This window comes from Carica papaya, chromosome 3, assembly GCF_054855325.1.
Source record: "Carica papaya isolate Zhongbai chromosome 3, ASM5485532v1, whole genome shotgun sequence".
Lineage (NCBI taxonomy): Eukaryota > Viridiplantae > Streptophyta > Magnoliopsida > Brassicales > Caricaceae > Carica > Carica papaya.
This window is the reverse complement of record NC_142311.1, coordinates 13,076,002-13,096,333: the sequence shown is the minus strand read 5'-3', so window position 1 is coordinate 13,096,333 and position 20,332 is coordinate 13,076,002. Positions and strand designations below refer to the sequence as shown.

Genomic DNA, 20,332 nt, shown 5'->3' with positions numbered 1-20,332 from the left:
TTGTAATTAACGATTACGCTACCAATATTCTCAAAATAATCTCTAACATTCATCCGTCTATAGCTTTAACTTGCTTCTTTTATATATACATACATATATATATATATACATATATTTAAAGCATGAAAATAAAAACACATGTTTAATAATCTATTTTCCTAAGAGACTGTTTTTTATTATCTTTGAGGAGAAGCAAATGATTTTGTAAAGCGAGTTTTGACTTAAATTTTGAGAAATAAAAAAGTTGTTGGAAATGGAAACAAACCACTTGAAATAATTAATTAATTAATCAATCAAGAAAAGGGAGGTAAAAAATATGAACAGTAGAAACCAAAGGGAAATAGGTTCAATTTTTATTTTTATTTTACTACTTTTAATATTTTCTAATAATTTATATTTATAATTATTTTTCAATAAAAAATACATATATTTAATTTAATTATGAGATATATAATCATCCATCATAATACAATTTTATAACAAATACGTATAAATTGATAAAAATAACATAAATTCATATTTTATAAGAACTTTTCATCAATTAAAGTTTCAAAATTTTTATTAATGATAATTAAATAGAGAGAATAAATAAATCAAATAATTAAAATTTTTATCAAAAAATATTTTAATCACGTTATAATTGCGTTATTTTTAAATAGTACGTAACCATAATTTTATGTTGTTTTTTATTTATTTTTAAATGTATTAAAATCAATAAAAAAAATTGACTTATATGCATAAAATATTATTAGGTATATAACTTAATTCAAATTTATAATATTTTATAAAAAATATATATATATTCATTAAGAAAAATTAAAAATATATAAATAATTTTAAATTTTATTACCTCATTCATCCGTAACACAAAACAGAGTTTAAATTTTTTATTTGCTAAGATGGTATTAGATTGATAAGTCATTTGATTTGGTTATTTTATCATACTAATATAGATTTATATTAATAAAATTAAAAATATATTTATTAATATATATCTAAATTTATATTAATAATAATCATATCAGAATAAATTTTAAAAAGTCAAAATTCAAACTTATTATGAATCATCTAGCAATGAACTTATTTATTAATATTGAAATCATAATTAATTGTATATTTATAAAGAAAATAATAAAGGGTAAGAGGACAGAGACGCAAATGCAGAAATTTGATGAGTAAAAATTATTACCAACTTTTTTATTGTATCATGTTTGGGCTTAACAGAAGACATTAAAATACATGTTTAACTCCTGCTCCTGCTCCGCAATTCCCATATACGCACTATCATTTCTCTTTCCTCTCACTTTCTTCTTCTTCCTCTCTCTCTCTCTCTCTCTCTCTCTCTCTCTCTCTCTCTCCGGTGTAATCCAAACACGTAAATTAACCGGAATAAACAGACCATTTTCAAGTCCGACGCCGAGTCGGTGCGGAGAGACAGCTAATACAGTCATAGAACCATTCTTTCCGTGGTAATTGGACACAACTAAAACCAAGACTGTTGCTGATACCGGTGAATCCCCGGCCACATTTTCACCGGGACATGCCAGATTCCGACCAACAGGTCTCTTATCTATGTCTACTCTCTCTCTCTCTCTCTCTCCACACAATGTTTCCTGTCATCTTCGGGTAAAACAAAACGGTGCAGTTTGTGTCAGCTTATTGACGTTTCTGGGGCGGTACACTGCTCTTTTCGGTTTCGCCTTTTTTGGCTTCCTTTTCCGATCTCTATCTTTTCAATTTTTTACATTTCTTTTTTTTTCAAAATTTCCGTAATTTTTTTGGGCTGCAAATCGAATCTAGTTCTTTTTTTCTTTTTCTTTCTGTAGATTCGCTTTTTTTTCCCCTCGCTCTACTGCAAGTACAGCTTTTTGGAAGCTGTTTTTTTTTTTTTTTAATATTAGGCTCCATCTTTCAATTTCTATGTACTGTCAAAATTTCAAGTGGAGCTACTTTTTTTGTTTCCACTTTTGGCTTGTCGAATTGATGCTCCAGTTTAGTGATTTAGGTGTTGATTTACTTCTTTTGAGATGATTTGGGGCTTTTCCTTGTGATTTTATTATTTGATTGTCGGAAATTATGGAGTTTAAGTGAGGGAAGGTTGGTTAAAGTTGTTTTGATGTAAGTATTTGATAAATGCATACCAGAATCAGGGCGTTGGTATTCTAAATATAAGGTAACTGGAGTTGTTCTCGGCGTAGATTGACGCATGGTTGTGATATTTCATGCGGTAATCGAGAAAATTACCGATATTTCTCTCTGCTTACTGTAAAACTTGTATCTGCATTCGACCCTCTCATTTTTCTCCTATATCAAGCCTTGGTTTAATTTGGCTGCTTAATCTCTCTCTCTCTCTCTCTCTCTCTCTCTCTCTCTCTCTCTCTCTCTCTCTCTCTCTCTCTCTCCGCGAACAAGCATTCTGTTCCATACTCTTTTAAATTTCCGGGTCTTGCTTCGCTTATTTTATTGAAGCGGTTTGATTTGAACATTTGGATTTTATTTCGATCCTTGAACTTCATTCACGAGGAATTCTGTGTTTGCTTTCTGTATGTATTTCTTCGTGGTTACAAAAATTTGATCTCTTGCCAACCCGTGCGTTTCCTTTTTCATCTTAGTTCCTTTTTTCACTAATTTTGCTTTCTGTAACACTCAATCGAAGCCTTGACATTAGAGCTGTGCAATAATTCTGTAGCTTGAATGAACATTTATTGTCTTGTTCTAAGTTGTCTCCTTTGGTTTCCTTATTTGTTTATTGCTATAGTTACTTTCGTTCCTTTTTTATTACAGCTTGTGGATATTCCTTTTCAATGTTCAATAATTTCTTGATTTGGTGATTTTCTTTTTGTTTATCCAAAGATTATGCATCTGAAATTTATGAAATGTGATATTGCAGGTATTGAAATGGATGGTCCGCAGAGAAGGAAAGCTCAGAATATAGAGAAACCATTTCCAGGATGTTTGGGTAGGATGGTAAACCTATTTGATGTGAGCACAGGAGTTGCTGGAAACAGGCTGCTGATGGATAAACCACATCATGACGGTGAGTCTTGCTTACTAATGTTTTATTACAAATTTTTTAGATCCTTAAAGTCAGAACATTCTTTTCTTCCTTCAAGGGTTAAAGCATTTGTTGCACGATTACTAGTATGTGATTAATAGTTCTCTTATTTGCAACTTGACAACTAATCAGATTTATATATTTGCTTGACCCCTGTGGTTGATTTTTTTATTGGATGTTCACTCAGTTCCACATGCATGAACTTTTTGGTCGTCTTCAGACTAAAAAATTGTGGGCCAATTTCGCAGCTTGATTCTTTCTAGTTGATGTTTGTTTATTATCTTATAGGACGGATTCCTGCTTCCCTCCCTCCTCCTTTCATATTTTAATAAGGAGATGTTTTTGGGCTGATGTGGATATCATTCTTAACTCAGTTGGGCTTTTAGATCATCACAAATTCTTTCTTCAAAATATAGTCTAGCACTTAATGTGATGCTCAGACTAGCTTGGTTGCTTGCAGTATCTTTAGTTTTGTATTCCTTAATTGTTGATTTATTCATAAGCTATATATACATCCAGCTGTTTCTAACATTGAGGTGGTTGATTGGCAGGTTCCTCACTCTCAAGGAGTCAATCTGATGTGGCTCGAATGTTTAGTCCTTTTGGAGATCAGATAGAGGATAAATTGGTAAATTTAGTAGCTTTTGTTAGTTATTGTAAGCGAATATGAAACATATTTTATCGTATGTTGTCTGAATTGTTTGCAGTTGAGTTATATCATAGTAATATTTCATTGCGTCCTAATCTGTTGTTATATTTGTATGGAGTGTATAGATTGTTTCTGAGTTGAGGAGAACTGCTTCAAGCAACAAACCAAATGGCACACCAATGAAGAAGCTTATTGCTCAAGAAATGTCGAAGGAAATGGACTTCAAGCATAGCCCTCCCAATTTGGTTGCGAAGTTAATGGGTCTTGACACACTCCCGCTGCAGCAACCTAATTCAGCTGCTCATAGAAGCTCCTTAAAAGGTTATTCACGATGTTCTTTAAGTCATTCGGGGATGTCAGCGGAGTACTGGGAGCAAGATAATAGCATTATGGACAAGCAAATGCAAACAGAAGCTTACAAATGTCAAGAGCATAACACATATAAAGATGTCTATGAAATCTGGCAGCACTCTGCAAAAACAAATTATGCAAGAGATAATTCTCCAAGAAAAGGAAGGTATACTGAAAACATAAATGAAAAAAGGATGGCTTTCGTTCGTCAGAAGTTCATAGAAGCAAAACGTCTGTCTACAGATGAAAAACTCCGCAAGTCTAAGGAGTTCCAAGATGCTTTGGAAGTTTTGAGTTCCAACAGAGATCTACTACTCAAGATTTTGCAGGAACCAAATTCCATGTTCTCTCAGCATATGTACGAGTTGCAGTCCATTCCTCCACCTCCTGAGACAAAGCGCATTACTGTTCTAAGACCTTCTAAGGTGGTTGATAATGAAAAATTTGCTGTCAGAGGGAAGAAGAGTGATAAACAGGCAAAGAAACCAGTCCAAGTGGTCCCGACAACCGGTTGGGATGGCAACAATCCTGGATGTTCTCCTCCTTTGCCCAATCAGAGAGTTGAAGAATTTCCTACACAACCAACACGAATAGTTGTATTGAAACCTAGTCCAGCTAAGACTCATGATATAAAGACTGTAGTTCCTACGTCTCCCTCATCTTCTGCAGTTTTACCTGTTGAAGGCTATTACGAGGAACAAGAAGATGATGAGGCAAGAGAATCAAGAGAGGTGGCAAAGGAAATTACACGACAGATGCGTGAAAATCTGATGGGTCACCGAAGGGATGAAACTCTTATATCTTCTGTCTTTTCCAATGGCTATATTGGAGATGATAGTTCATGTAACAAATCAGAAAATGAATATGAGGCAGGAAATCTCAGTGATTCAGAAGTCATGTCACCAACATCTAGGCATTCGTGGGGTTATGTCAATAGGTTTGATAGTCCTTATTCTTCTTGCTCCTTCAGCCATGCATCATGTTCTCCAGAGTCATCAGTTTGCAGAGAGGCAAAGAAGCGGCTATCTGAAAGATGGGCTTTAATGACGTCAAATGGGAATTTTCAGGAGCAGAAACATGTCCGGAGAAGCTCTAGTACACTGGGAGAGATGCTTGCACTTTCAGATATAAAGAGGCCAGTGAGATTGGAGGAAGAGATTAGCAATAAGGAACAAGAGACAAAAAGGTCGACATCATGCTCAACTAGTAATATGATTAAGGAAGAAGATGTAAATGATTCTCCTAAAAATCTTCTGAGATCAAAGTCAGTCCCTGTATCTTCCACGGTGTATGGAGCTCGGCTCAATGTTGAAATTTCTGATCATGAATCTGGCAAAATACTAGTTCCTGAGGAGCTGACAAAGGCTAAGAACACAAAATCATCTTTTAAAGGGAAAGTTTCAAGTCTATTTTTCTCCAGGAATAAGAAATCAAATAAAGAAAAATCTACGGCATCTGAATCTAGAGATGAAACTCAATTGAAAGCCCCTGGTTCTCCTGTAACTTGTGCAGCAAAAACTGGTGATTATGCAACCCAGTGTGCTAACTCTGGTGGCCTTGAAGAATGCTTGTCTCCTGGTCTGCATGGATCATCAAGCAAAATGTCCTCCCCGGATTTAATTGGCACAGGATGGAAACAGAACATAGTTTCTCGAGAGGTAATTCAGTTCTTTCATTATTTTGTGCATGGAACGGCATGTTATTGTTTGTTCTTTTGATATTTTCTTCCAGTATGTTTTTTTTTTTGTTTTATTGATTGGGGTGGGAGGTAAAACTAGGTATTTGTTGTATTGGGTTGTATTGGTGCATCTACTATGGGATGACATAGGACATTTTGAGTTGGCTTAGCATTTGAAGTACCTGTACTAAAGAAAACTGCATTAGTTGCCATTATGATATTGCTAGGCTTAGACTTCAGTGCTGTTGATGTTGGACTTCTTTTGGGTAGTGTTCAGACTTGCAACTTTGCTAGAAGATAGTCATGAGAGCTTCAGTGGTAGATTTTGTTGGTCTAGTTGCTTTCTTTTCTGCTGGTTAGATATTTGGTGCTTCTATCTATTTGTCATCTGTCAACATATAGAACTTCCACTTCTATTGGTCTCAATCTATCTATTTGTCATCTGACTTCAGAATGGTATGCAATGCAGCAACTTTTGATTGTGAAAACGATGCTTACCTGACATGGTTGTTGGCAGAAATTTTGTATGGCTTCTGAACCAGCAAACTTTTGAAGAAAAACAACTAATCAAAATGGTTTTTAGTGCTCGTGCAAGTTCTTTTTTTTTTTTGGGTCAATCATTGTTAGTCATGGATGAGTTCCAAGTTGGTGATTAGATGATGTTTTCTGGGGGGGCTTTAGTAGAGGTTTTCCATATACCAAACCTTTTTTCAATTTGTTTCTTGATCTGTTTATTTCATCTAATCATCAAGCATTTTAATTTCTTTCGCAGGCAGGGTTGTTGACAAAGCCTGTTTTATCTGGAAATGCAAGTGAGAATCACGACCAGCCAAGCCCAATCTCAGTTCTGGAGGTGTCGTTCGAAGAAGATGACAACACAGTTCCAGAGTCTTCTGGTAATACCAAACCAGATCTCGGGGGTAAGTTGTTATTGGGTTTAGCTTTGAACTTAACATTTTGTTGTTTATGTTTCTACTATGTCGAGCTCGGGTGCTTACAATTCTCTTAAATTTTTATGCAGTAATGGAGTTGCCTCTGAGATCTAACTTGATTGACAAATCACCACCGATAGAATCGGTTGCCCGGACCTTGTCATGGGATGATTCACGTATGGAGATAGCTACTCCGTATTCCATGAAACCGTCATCAGCTTCCAAAGATGCTGATGAAGAACAGGATTGGCTTCTTTTTGTCAAGAAGCTACTATCGGCAGCCGGTCTTGACGGTGAAATTAACTTTGATTCATTTCTAACCAGGTGGCACTCAACAAGAAGTCCGTTAGATCCATCATTGATAGACCGGTATGCCAGCCTGAATGAGAAAGTAGCTTTGCACGGGGCAAAACGAAGACAATGGAGGTCAAACCAAAAGCTTGCGTTCGACTGTGTCAATGCAGCATTAGCGGCACTCACAGGTTATCAGGCAGACAGGAGCACAAGGTCCTTGTCATGTAGTGGGACCCAGACCAGGCTCGCAGACAATACATTACCAGCACTGGTGGAGCATGTGTGGGCCCAAATGAAAGACTGGTTTTCAGGCGAGTTGAAGTATGGTTTGGGTGACAGTGGGGACAGGAACAGCCTGGTGGTGGACAGTGTAGTGAGGAAGGAGGTGGTAGGTAAAGGGTGGGCAGAGAGCTTGGAAATAGAAACTGATAACCTGGGAAAGGAAATAGAGGGGAAGTTGCTGGAGGAGCTTCTGGAAGAGGCTGTAGTTGATTTAACAAGCAGGGTTTGAATGTGATGAAATGCTTTCTTTCCCTCTACTATTTATTATTTGTGTATCTTTGTGTTCGATGTCAACAGTGAGGGTTTTGCCCACCTTAATTTGTTTTGACCATGCAATTGATTAAATTAGTATTTTCTTGATAATTTGCTCAAAACCTTACTTTCTGACGATGCATCAGACCGTATGTGCTTTTCTAATATTTCCATTCTATTATCAGATTTTGATCAGGTGAGATGTTAATTTTAACAATGATTTTTGTATTCGATAATATAATTGGATCAATTCAATATTGGAGTTATGTTTTTTCACTTATCAAGAACCACAAAAAAAAAAAAAAAAAAAAAACTAAAAAAAGCTAAAAATTACGTGCTACTAGAACCACATTGCATTCTAATTTCATATTTTATTTTTGAATGAAACAAAATGTTGTAGATTTTTATCAATCAATTATTAAACAAGAAAAGCGTCAGATTTTTTTCGAGGCGACCCCAGTTGTCTTGCTGATTTTAGGAAGTAAATCGTCTCTTTGGGGAGAGATGGACGCATTTACGTACAGCACAGCTGATGGTTACCGAGTGACAAACAGTCGCGATAGAAAAGATGGAAAAAGGCTTTGCTTTGCATGTTTTCTTTGTCTTTCCAAGCAAGTACTTATAAGAAACATTTTGGGTTTTTCTGCCACTAATTTCCACTCTTAAAGGTTTTTTTTTTTTATACAAAAGCAAATTAGGGCCCCAAACAGTGTATCCATTTCTGACGCTTACAGCGACAAAGCATGAAATCTTAAAATACATGACCCCTTTCTCATTACTTGTAAAAAAACAAAAAATCCCAGTCAGTGGAGGTTTTATTGAGGGATGTTTATGGCAGGTGCAACTCAAAAGTGACACGAAGAAGAAAGTGATAACCATTGAGGTAGATACTTTCTTTTGACTGTGAAGAGAAATCAACTGCAACTCCACAATCAATTATTTTATTTCTAGTAAAACTTTGATGAGTAAGAAACAGGTGAGCAATCGAATGGATCAGATCCGAATAGATTTATTTTACGATCTGGATGTAGAGCAGGTTAGTTTAACTCAAGGTTACAAATAATTTAGGCTAACAGGTTATTTAATTATGGGGTTGACTGAATTCCTACCAAGTCTAGTGGTAAAAACAGAAAAAAGAAGGAAACAAGAAAACTCGGAGTAGACAGATATGGGTTTTACATGAGAAAACAAGAAAACAAACAAAGTTGAAATTAAGAAATTTCATGTTTTGGAGGTGACTCCGATTAATGATGTTCCACATGAAACTACTGAAGCCACCACCAAGAGAGGGATGGTCTGGTGAATCCTGGCACAGAAAGATTCACTTCATTTATTAAATGGGTGAAAAAATAAAATAAGAAGAATATTCCCACATGCCCATGCCAGAAATTAACTCTGAAGCCTGGCTCTCAACTCCGCCCAAATAAATTAAATCACTTCTCAAAAATATAATAGGCCAACACTCTATCTCGTGAACTGCCCAGCAGCGTGGAGCATAAATAACTTCACTCCATTCATGGGATCCCGCAAATTGCTCGCCCTTCAGACCCATACATACATCAAAACGACAAAACACCTCCACTATATTCACATACACAGGTACCTGCATATATACACACACACATGGGGTGGGGGGATATGCATAAATGCTTTGTCCTTTTCCGAATCACTTTCAGTTAAGGAAAATTCTATGGTACCTTAATTCTAAGTTAACCATATTCATACTTGAAGTATCTATCAATTGCTGACAGTTTAATTATTTTCAGATTAATGATCAACATCTACTGTAAACTAACCAAAATGGTAGATATGAAGATACCTTCTCTCAATTTCGAAACAAGGGCATTAAAATATACCATCCTTCAATCAGATAGTGGCCTTATATATTATAAAATCTAGGATGAGTTGGAGATTTTAACCCAAATCAATATGATTAATATCGGCTTTCCTTGTGATCCAAGCTAAGAATATAAAAATATGCTACCGTGCTTGCTGCTGAGTCACCATAATTGGATCCTTACCTGCCACTATTATATTTGCGTCAACTATTTGAGAATTTTCTCCTTCGAAAAATGATTTTTGTCGTGCCAAATAAAATCTTTACCTTTAGGAAGGATGATTCCACCATCCAGTAAGTTCTGGATCTCAAATTACTTTTCGCTCTCTCTCTCTCTCTCTCTTCCTTTATCTCTAAGATAGTACCACTAGCTCCAAACACAAAATCATTTACCATCATAAGCAAGATTCCTTCCTTTGTTGTGATCACTGTACTTCACACTGTATCCCCATCAACTCAGAATACAGTAGGCCACTATAACTAGATACCCAACAATGTCCAGAAAAAGAAAAAAATATAATGTACATGAGAAAAAAAAAATACTACCAGATGCAGCAGTATTTGCCAGATACTGGAGGCTCAAGTGGGAAGAAAGTAAGCAAGGTGTTCGTGGCCTGCAGGAACCATCTATGACATTTTGAATTCTATGAATAGAACCTTTAGATCCACAAATTTCTGGGCGGTGAGAAAAGCAATATCACTGTTTCTGAATCCACCATTCATAAAATAAGTAAAAGCAGTTTCAGAATGAAATTCTGATATTGACCTCCTCGCATCTCCTCCACATCTTGATGGGGATCTGGCGCCACATATAGCCCCCCAAGTGAGGTCCACATGCCCGTGGATTCCTTTGTGATGAGAGGTAGATGGTGGCAAAAACAGAGGAAAAAATAAAAAAAAAACAAGGGGACTTAAGAAATTATGGTTATTGCACAAAGTCAATAAAAATATAGTAGATAAGAACCACAAACGAAAAGGTAATAAACACTCATCAATTCAGGCAAATAATGCAAGCCAAGCCAACAAACTTAAATGAAAGTGCCAACATTGTATGGCATGGAACCAAGAGTTTTATCCTCTTAAAAGAAATTCTAAAACACCAAATCAACTCCATACCAGGGATCCATTGCTAGGCTTATGTACATCAGAACTTCTCACATTTACAGATAATTATGGACTTAAGCATGGGGCAATATACACTTTGATGCCAAAGATTAGATGCAAAACCTTTTGATCTTCACTACTTGGACTTTGCATTCAGCAGTGTATTCTGATTTGATGAAGTATATTTGTCACCACTGTTTAACCCGTACTGCAAAAAGAAGTTCAAAACGTGATTTCTTCAGGAAAACTAAAAAAATTTAACATCTAAATTAGAAATCGGAATACTAACAGGTGATAATAGCATAATAATAATAAGAACAACAATAATAATGATGATGACGATGATAAAATCATACTTAATTTCAAAATAAAACATAATAGCACTTCAAATTTGCTTTTTACCTAATCAGTTAAAAATCCTGATATCATCTGGTGCACATACTTGTAGGATGACAAAATCAGGTGAGGTGAAAATTTATAGAAACTAAACATGTGGTTCTAACATTTACCAAAAATCTATAGTAATTAAGAAAAATCAAATTATTGATAGTGCACAATTAAAATAAAGCACCTCCATCCCAAAAGATAGAAAAAGAAACTGGAACTGTTGATCTATCCGAAAAATATCATATATAATTTCAAGTACTCATTAAATCCATTACATGTTAGTTTCCACATACGCCCACGAATGACATAGGCAAAACGAAGATATATGCAACTTGCTGGAAATTTACAATCACTTGCAATAAAACATGAGTTCCATAGAGGCATTTAGCAATTGGGGTGGAAAACAATATTTGTAGATGTATGTAATTTTTTAGCGAAGCTGTATATGTGCATATGTATGTATATGCATTTACATGCATGTACATATGGTGTTCTCATGGCAATGTAATTATGATGCCTGCACTTTGACAGAAAGAGGAGGTTTAAAACTTGAAGAAGCATGGAAGCCCACATGTGGTACAGACATAAGTAATAAAGCATATGGTTGCATCGAAATAGGGTCTTTGTTATTCCTGAAAGAAATTTTAGATTTGATGCACTGATATTGAATCAGAGGCTAAATTTCAGAAAATTTTATTATGATAAGCTAGCTACAAGGTCCATGATAGACTTTAAGGCTGTAGCCTCATCATACCAACTAGCGGCTAAGATTGCAGATAATTGAATTACTTGCAACTCGCACTGTGATGGTTAAATCATGATAAACTGAAGGGACTAGCCTCGTCATATTACTTACTTCACTAGATTAGTTATGTGATGGATCCTTAAATGCACCAAATTTACTGAGGGACTTCTAACTCAAGAAAAGAAGCCATAAACTAATCTAAACTGTTAGAATTAAACAATAGAGTGAATTAAGATATAAATATTCACCCAAGTTAATTTCTTCACATGTATTCAAGTCAGAAGTCAAAAGTTTCAATCCTGCCTATTCTTTTTCTATTAAAATAAAATTTCAGCATAAAGAATGATGGACATGCACTTTCAACCTAGCACAGAGTATCCAGACCTTTGTTGCAGCCTAATAAACTTCAACATAAAAAAGCGTGTCAGAAGATAAATAATGAAGTTGAACTTTTTCATAGTAACTTAAACTTTTCGGACATTTAGTAATTCAACTTAATCATTCGCACTAACTAATGTGAGCTTCCCCTCTATGTTCTCTATTGGATATTCCATATCTATCTTTCTCGCATTTCCGTAAATTTCTTGAGCATGTGATTAGTCTGAAAAATGTATACCTTGTCTCTTATCCGAGAGCTCCAAATATCAGAGTGATTTCCTCTGCCATCACCCTTGCTTGAGCCGGATACTTGGCTTGATTGTGGATTAAGAAGTGGTTCCCAAGTTCTACCCCTACCACCCTCATAATCATCCTCGTCATCAAAATTAGGTTTTCGGGTAGAAACCATGGCTCTTAAAGTTATTGCTAGTAGCAGCGATAATGCCTGAAAAAGAAAAAGATAAAAAGTAAAAATGTGTATCAGAGAAGAGAAAATTGAAATACTACAATAGCAGATATGCAGTAAACTGAAGTGCAGAGATGTATTCCTTCAGAAACTCGGACCCATATTTCAACTTCACTTGAGCAATTTAAGTATCGTAATGCTAACAGAATATAGAAAAAATTCTTGCTTCAGAAGATAATACCACCAAGATGAAGAGATTGGACCATACACCTTGCATGAGAGGTTATACCTCCAAGATAGCATAAACCTCCTTATCATAAGTAGAATATTTTAATTTTGCTTCATTAATTTTCTCACTGAAGAATGACACAAAGTGTCCTTCTCGACTTGAAACCCCACTAGTTTTCAGTACCAGAAGCAGCAAAAGCTACTTCAAGAACTTCTGAAAAATCAGGATGCCTCAAATCAGGGGTTTAAGCTATTTTCTGTTTGATGTTTCTAGAATTTCTAGAGACTGTAGTAGTCCATCTGAAGTCTTTCTTTTTCAGAAAATCTATAATAGGAGTCATGATAGAACTAAACCTTCTAATAAACCTCCTACAAAAGATGGCTAGCCCATGAAAAGTACGCATTTGAAGAATAGTTTTTGGCTTAAACCAACCTAGGATGGCTTTAATTCTGTCTGTTGTGACTCCTAGAAATATTGACAGCTTAGGAAGAGGACTTGTTCTTGTATAAATGTACACTTCCTCAAGTTAGCCTAGAGTTAAGCATCTCTCTGTATCGTTTCAATTTTACCAGATGTCTCCAAAGAGACAGAGTTTAGCATCCCTAAGAGTGCGAAAAACTTGTTGCAAGTGACTTTGATGCTCCCTTTAAGTCTCACTCTAGACCAATATATCATCAAGGTACACGACTAGGAAATTTCAAACGTAAGGGTGTAGCATATGTGCCATGACTCTCATAAAGGCGCTAGGGACATTACTTAAATTGAATGGCAGAGCCAACCACTTAAATAACCCATAATGAGTCTTAAGTGCTACTTTCCATTCATCCTCTAGCCTAATGCGAATTTGAGGTATCTGCTACATAAATCTATTGAGAAAGAAGAAAAAACAAAATCAGAGAGAGGAGGGAGGAGAGAGAGAGATAGAGAGAAGAATAAAGAGAATTTTGAAGAAGAATTTCAGATGACCGCTGATTTCGTTCCAATTTTTCAGTGTAATGATTGAGCATACAAGCATTCTCCAATTACATGGTTTTGTACCAATCATACACCAGATAATGCGTAGCAAACTAGGAACAATCTGGAATTGCTATAACAAAAATGTGATGATGACCTCTTCTCTCATAGACCTTGAGAGCATTATGCATTGCTGACCTCTGTCTGCTTAGTTACTGTGTCATCTATGTTCCTCAGAATATCTCCTTTTCAAGACTAACCTTGTCCACAAAGGTTGAAATAAGGAAAACGAGAATCTAGATCCTGGACATCCTCCAAAGTAGAGTCTTCTTCCAGTAGATTTTCTCATTGGACTAGCACCTGATTCGCTGACTATCCTTGCAGAATTACTGTTCTCTCATGTAGTGCTCAAAGGGTTGCACATGGAACAACCCTTGCTGATCTAATTCAGACAATTTCTCAAAACAGATCTACTTTCCCTAGTAATACTTCCTTACTGAGAAACATGAAATACATGGTGGATATTTTAGAGTCTCCCAGCAATTTCAGCCTGTAGGCAGTAGGTCCCACCTTCTGCCCAATGTCATATGGACTGACAAACTTAACTGCAAGTTTACAAAAGAACTATGTCTTGTAATTGAACTGGCAAGCGTTTGTTTTAGCTTGCAACTCAATTTCGATCTTTTGTCCATGGGAATACCTATATGGCCTCAAACTCACTGGTTGGTTGCCCGCCTTCAGCGGAATGGAGTGATCATACTTGCTGATGCGCCGTAAACTATCTAGTTCAGCAAAGACTACGCCAAAATCAATGAAATCGAATCTAATTTTTCCGGAATGTAGTATTTCGCCACTATTCCACTCGTGCCTGGATTCTGGAAATTGGCTTCCCAAACACAGAACACCAATCCATTATTAGTCTGACATCAACTATTAATCAACTTGTTTAACTCTTCATGTGAAACCGCCCATAAGTTGTGAGAGTTGGTAACCTCTTGCAATACAATCTCCTTTGGATTCATTAGGAAACTCACGCTCGGGGAACAAAATCGTAGTTCATAGGACTCTCCTGCTTCATCTAGTCCACTCCCAAAATAATATCCTAACAGCCCATGTCTAACACACTGAAAAGTACAGCAGCAATAGTGATTTTGCATACTCCACTTAAACCCCGCATATTCTCCTTTATTGATTATTTTTTGACAGGGTGTCAAGTTCATGATACTATCCTCCAACTATTTGGCCACCCTTGAGTCCACATAGGAGCGGGAACTCCCACTGTCTGGAAAATAAAGAATTTTTGGGCTAAGAGACACGCTATAAAGAGTGGATATGTCAATAATAATGGAAGATGTTTAAGGAAGAACGATCTAAAAATTTTCAGGCAATGGAAGGAAGCGAGATTTGGAGATTTTGGAGATTTTTGAGAAAGAAGAGAGGTTTTGAGTTTTTAAGAACAATCGCTATCATTATATCAGAGAAAATAGCTCCTTTACTCTTAAAAATACTTTATTACGCATAACACATGTATTCTACATACATCAAGTACAAAGTGAAAATTGGCTCAATTAAAAGACACACGTGCTCAACTCCAACAACTTCAAAAGTATTGGTTTCCGAAAAGAAAATGAGCCAATACTCTCTTTTCTTTTGGTTTCCCTACGTATTTCATCCTTACCAATTGTGTGAATTGGGAAAAACTAGGAAAGGAACTTCACCAAAATAAGATGGCATGAAGAAATGACCATATGGAGAACACCGCTTGGTTGAAAAGGAGTCAAAACTTCAAATGCACAGTTAAGCAATTTTTTCCTGAATAAATGAGACTAAGGCTCAGATTTAGAGCCTTCGAGATCACAAATGAAACTACAGAAGACAACAAGTCCCTTAATCTCACAGAACACCGTCACTAGCTTATCCATAAAGGAACTCCAAATGTGAAATTTCAAGTTCCATTCTTTTAACCTATACCTTCCACTCAACCACATAATCATGACCCACTTAAAGAATTCAGAATACAGATAGCCTTCTTTCCTTCTAAAGAAAAGCAAAGGTGGCCACATTTAGAAGGTGACTAAATTGCCTGTTTGAGAGCCATAATCAGAAAAATCTCATTCATACTCGATTCATGTAACCTATAACTCCCATGCAACAAAATTCTTATAAAGAAAATAAGGACAAGACCCATTTCAAAAAATCACAATGCACGCAAAGATAGTGCAATTAGGGAATGTAACTAAATTGCCTGTTTAAGAGCAGTAACTGGCAAATCTCACTGCCAGGTCCATTTTTTATGAATCTTAAATGAGGTAGGTAAACAATTGACTCTCAAGTTATTTTCAAAAATTATAAGAAGGAAACAACCATGACTAGTATTGACAAGAGCATACCTGAATTATGATCACTGATATCCCAACCCATTTACATATGTCAACATTGTTCTCAATGAAAGATCGTAAGCTACTAAGTTCTCCGGTTGGGTCATATGGAAGATCCTACAAATGTATGACTTGAACTGGTTATTTAAGACGTAATGAAAGCAACTGCATATGGCTAAGCTAACTTCATCCAAGAATTTTACCTTTTCCCAATGGCGATCAATTGCAATAAATCCAACTAATGCTGCCTCTAGTAGAATAAGTAAAATTGTGAGTAGAGCATACTAATAATTTTGCAAAGTTAAGGGAAGCAGATTAAAAAGCACGGTAAATAAAATTTTTCCTAACTTCCAGTGCAAGCTCAATTGTGCTTAGAAGTCCACATACCATCAAAATGCTATCAGGATTTTCCATGAAAGTTCATAAATCTACAGATGTGTTTCGTTGGAAAAATGCAGAAATTGAGAAAATAACATTTCAAAGCACATTATCTTATGTTAATGCAAAGGTTGCCAGGGAGCTTTCAAATAGTAAGCATAACATTTAAGATTAATAACTTACTCTTTTTAGCATCATTTCTTAGTGACAAACATAAAATAACCACGTGTAAAATAATATTAACTCACGTATACTCTATTTAGTATAAACTACAATAGCTGTTGGCTAGCTTCTTAGCTGACATAAGATATGTGATATATTGATTCAGCCTCATAAAAGTAGGATACAGAGCACAGGCAGCATCCGCTGATAGTTTCAGCTGCCATGCAACCAATGAAAGTAATGCAGCCCTGCAAAATGCCAACTCCCATAAAAGAGTAGATAAACCTGCCACCATAAAACAGCCAATTTAAGTGCTTCATTCTCACTTTAAGCTCCAACAACCACACAATAATATTCATAAATTTCAGTAACATTCAGTTAGCTTAGCAGATCATTTGTAATACATAACACTTGATATTTAATTTTGCACACAGCTGACCGAGAAGTCTTAACATGAATCGACCCCATTGTCTCCACCCCACAGGAACTCCAAGATCACCCTGTGACACCTACAATGTCTAGGGGTCGCTGACCGATTATAGAATATTTTTCAATAAGTGAAATGCATTTAAGTGTCCGCTTCCAGTTCGGACAGTAAGCATCAGAGAAAAGTTATTACTCACTCTTAAGACCAACATTTGAAAAATTGGACGAAAAAGGAAGGTAAAGCTCTCTATTTCTATTTCCTTAACTGGATCCTCAAGAACCAGGAGAATCCTTATTTAGAATGGGATTCCAACTCGAAAGCTTTTAAGATTTTGATAAAAGTTACTCTTTGGAGAGTACAGTACAATGAAAATTGTAAATTGTACTCATCCACTGGGGGGGAGGGGAAATTATTATCTATCATTAGCCTATATGAACCGACTGGGGGAAAAAGAGAATTTTTTTTATGGTCGCCTAATTAATATGCTAGTTAAGATTAATAAAATTAAAAATGGATGGATATTTTAATTCAAATGGTCTAGACAAATGATAACGTGGTCTAGTACCAGTTCATTAGGTCGACACAACAGAGTATAAGAAACTAGCTACAGTAGTAAATAATTTTCCAACTGCATCCGATTGAAAAATCAAAGACACACCAAGCCGATCACGAAACATAATTTATATTCACGTCTCAAATCACAGTACAATAAAGCTACTAAGTTTATTTACCAATTTAGAACCCCTCTTTCCCTTTCTCTGACGTGATTCAATTAATTAATGAAAACGAAATAATTACATAAATTACATTTACATCATTAATTTCAGCTACTTGGAGGAAACAAAGAAAAAAGCCAATTCTAAACACCCAATTCAAATTGCCAAATAATAACGGAAAAGACACAAACACGGTTCAAATTAGAAAACCCATTTATGTGTTTCAAGGAAAAAAGTTTAATAAAGTTATTTTGGTTTTACCATGGAGCAGGAAGATTGAAAGAGTTCAAATCGAACCCAAGGGTATTAGTGAAGCCAGAAACCACATCAGCAGCGAACAAGGGATTGACGTGATCAGAAACCCTCGTTTCTTGAGCTCGCGAACTTAAAAAAAGGAGATGAGAAGAAGAATCGGGAGAAGGAGGCAAAGGAGGAGGGAAAGGGATGTGGCGGTGCCACTGATCGAGCATCCATATGGAGTAAATTATGATGGAGAGTCCAACAAAAGCTTGAAGAAAATTGAGGAATTTAAGCAAGAAAGCAAAGGAAACATGACAGCAATTTGGGCGCATTTGCAGGTTCTTCTTCGCTTCTTGATTCTCCAGTACCTGAATTATTTCTCTAGTAGAGAATTGGAGCTGAAACTCCTGATGTCGCAAATGGTTTATGCAGAGAATCCAAGCTGATAATGTGTTGTCTGGTTGGTTGTTTTTTGCTTTTTTTGGGTTTGTTCTCGTCTGTTTTTTTCCCTATCTAATCGATTTTCTACGTTCCAGATCATTCTACCCCCTCATCATTTATTTATTATTATAAACTCGAATTTAAATCAAAACCATTTATAAACAAAATACATCTTTTTAAAACCAATAAATAAAAAATTAAACGTACTTGAGCTGTTCATTTCATACTTGTAAGATTATCATACGGAAGAGTTGCTCTTATTAGTATTTTGATGATGATGACTTCTCTGTTTGCTAATTAAAATATTAATTAAGAATTTTCTGTTTTAATTAAGTCGGATAAAATCATTATACTTATTAAAATAAAATTAAAAAAAAACTTTAAAAAAAGTGTAATTTTTTAAAATCTTTTTTTTTTTTTACATAATTTTATGAGTATTTAATAAATATAAAAAAATATTTAATCAAGTTTCGGATCAATTATAAACTTATATCTCAATTAATTTGACCTTGTTCTAACCGAACTTACCAATTTAATATCGGGATCATGAATACTTCTGGGGGCACATATACGTGTGAAATGTCATGATGATACTGTTACTTGAGGAATGGAAAGTGTAGAAAGCATCACTAAAATGACCGGCTACCTAATATTTAATCTACTACAAGATTTGGCCATGTATATATATATGCATGATGCTATATGGCGTGTGATTAGAACATGGGTAAGAATGTGTTTGATGATGGTGATGGTGATGGTGATGGTGATGGTGATGAAGAATAGAGAGAGAGAGAGAGAGAGGGAACTTAATTTTAAAACTCTTTGAAGTCAGCGTGTAATTTTTAACCCGTATGTACTTTTCAATCTTTATAAAAATAGAGTATCGAAGTTCCGACTTTTATCTAATACAAATACAAATACAAATATATATCGGGTTATATTAAAAAATAATAATAATAATAATAATAAATTAGAAAATATGTATGATGCAAGTACATTCCGAAGAGGAATATTTTAAGTAAAGTAGAAAAGAAACGGTGAGTTTTGATGAATGAATAGGCGGGGAAGGTAGCACATGTGATGCGGTTCCCACCCCTTGTATTGCCTTTTCTTTCTGCTGACTTTCCATCTGCTTGTCCTTTTCTTTTTTTTCCTTTGTCTCTCAAGTGCCCATATAGGATAAGAGCTAACGAATGACCCACCAAACTCTGGCGACTTTAGTTTATGTGTTTCCAATTTCTATTTATTTCAAAACTATGTAAAAATTTATATTTGTTATGTGATAATAATTTTTATTATTACTATCATAATTTAATTAAAATTTAAATTTATAAGAAAATAACTAAACCATTTTTATATGCTCTGTTTGATAACAATTTTTATTTATTATTTTTACTGTAAAAAAAATAATAAACTATAAGTATTTATAAGCTCAATGTCTCATTCCCATCACACTAGCATCCACTCTCATTAACTTTTTCTCCATTCGACCACACGAGAGTCAATACTTCAAAGCTTGATGTTAAAAGCCTAGTTTTTTTTTTTTTGTATGCCAAACACAATGTCTCCTTCCTTGTCGTTGTTAATTCTGGAATTGAAAAATAAAGAAAATATCTAAGAGAAATTTTAGCAAACACTTGCTAAAATAAAAAAGTCAGAAACTTTCATAAATTATTTCAACGAGCTGCACACTTTTTTAAACAACACTTATAGCAGAAAAGCTCAAGATATCAGTTTACAAAATAAGAACAGCTAACAAGATAAGAGGTAATTAACTTATTCCTAATTAATAGGATTATACAACAACTAAATTAGAGAATTCTAGTCAAAGATAAATTCTAATTAGTCAACAATCTCTCCCTTAAACTGAAAGTTTGTAAACTATCAATTTAACAATGATTCATAGTGCCAACTCCTAGTAACTCTCTTAACTTCTCAAATGCAGACAACTTCAAAGGCTTGGTCAGAATGTCAGCCACTTGATTTTCTCTCTTGCAATAGCTGAGATCAATTACTCTTTGTTTTGTAAGATCCCTTACGAAGTAAAATTTTACATC

General features: G+C 35.2%; 2 protein-coding genes across 4 annotated transcripts; one reads left to right on the top strand and one right to left on the bottom strand.

Annotated features, from left to right (window-relative positions):
• The first annotated feature begins 1,260 nt into the window (after positions 1-1,260).
• On the top strand, positions 1,261-7,604 carry TRM17 (GPI-anchored adhesin-like protein, putative (DUF3741)). 3 transcript variants are annotated; one of them, XM_088215941.1, is made up of 6 exons: positions 1,261-1,561; positions 2,891-3,037; positions 3,607-3,683; positions 3,830-5,713; positions 6,506-6,653; positions 6,755-7,604. In XM_088215941.1, exons 2-6 carry the CDS (start codon positions 2,899-2,901, stop codon positions 7,468-7,470), a joined length of 2,964 nt encoding a protein of 987 aa, XP_088072067.1. In that variant the 5' UTR covers positions 1,261-1,561; positions 2,891-2,898; the 3' UTR covers positions 7,471-7,604. The 3 variants fall into 3 exon arrangements, with proteins under 3 accessions (XP_088072067.1, XP_088072068.1, XP_088072069.1); XM_088215942.1 differs by lacking the exon at positions 1,261-1,561 and adding an exon at positions 1,925-2,173; XM_088215943.1 differs by lacking the exon at positions 1,261-1,561 and adding an exon at positions 2,358-2,543.
• Positions 7,605-10,268: 2,664 nt separating this feature from the next.
• On the bottom strand, positions 10,269-18,373 carry LOC110821614 (Tetraspanin family protein). Its single transcript, XM_022051522.2, has 6 exons — positions 17,856-18,373; positions 16,637-16,736; positions 16,115-16,195; positions 15,924-16,028; positions 12,183-12,389; positions 10,269-10,642 (listed from the first exon to the last, which is right to left on the bottom strand). The coding sequence occupies exons 1-6, from the start codon at positions 18,164-18,166 to the stop codon at positions 10,571-10,573; spliced, it is 876 nt and encodes a 291-aa protein (XP_021907214.2). The 5' UTR covers positions 18,167-18,373; the 3' UTR covers positions 10,269-10,570.
• Positions 18,374-20,332: the final 1,959 nt, after the last annotated feature.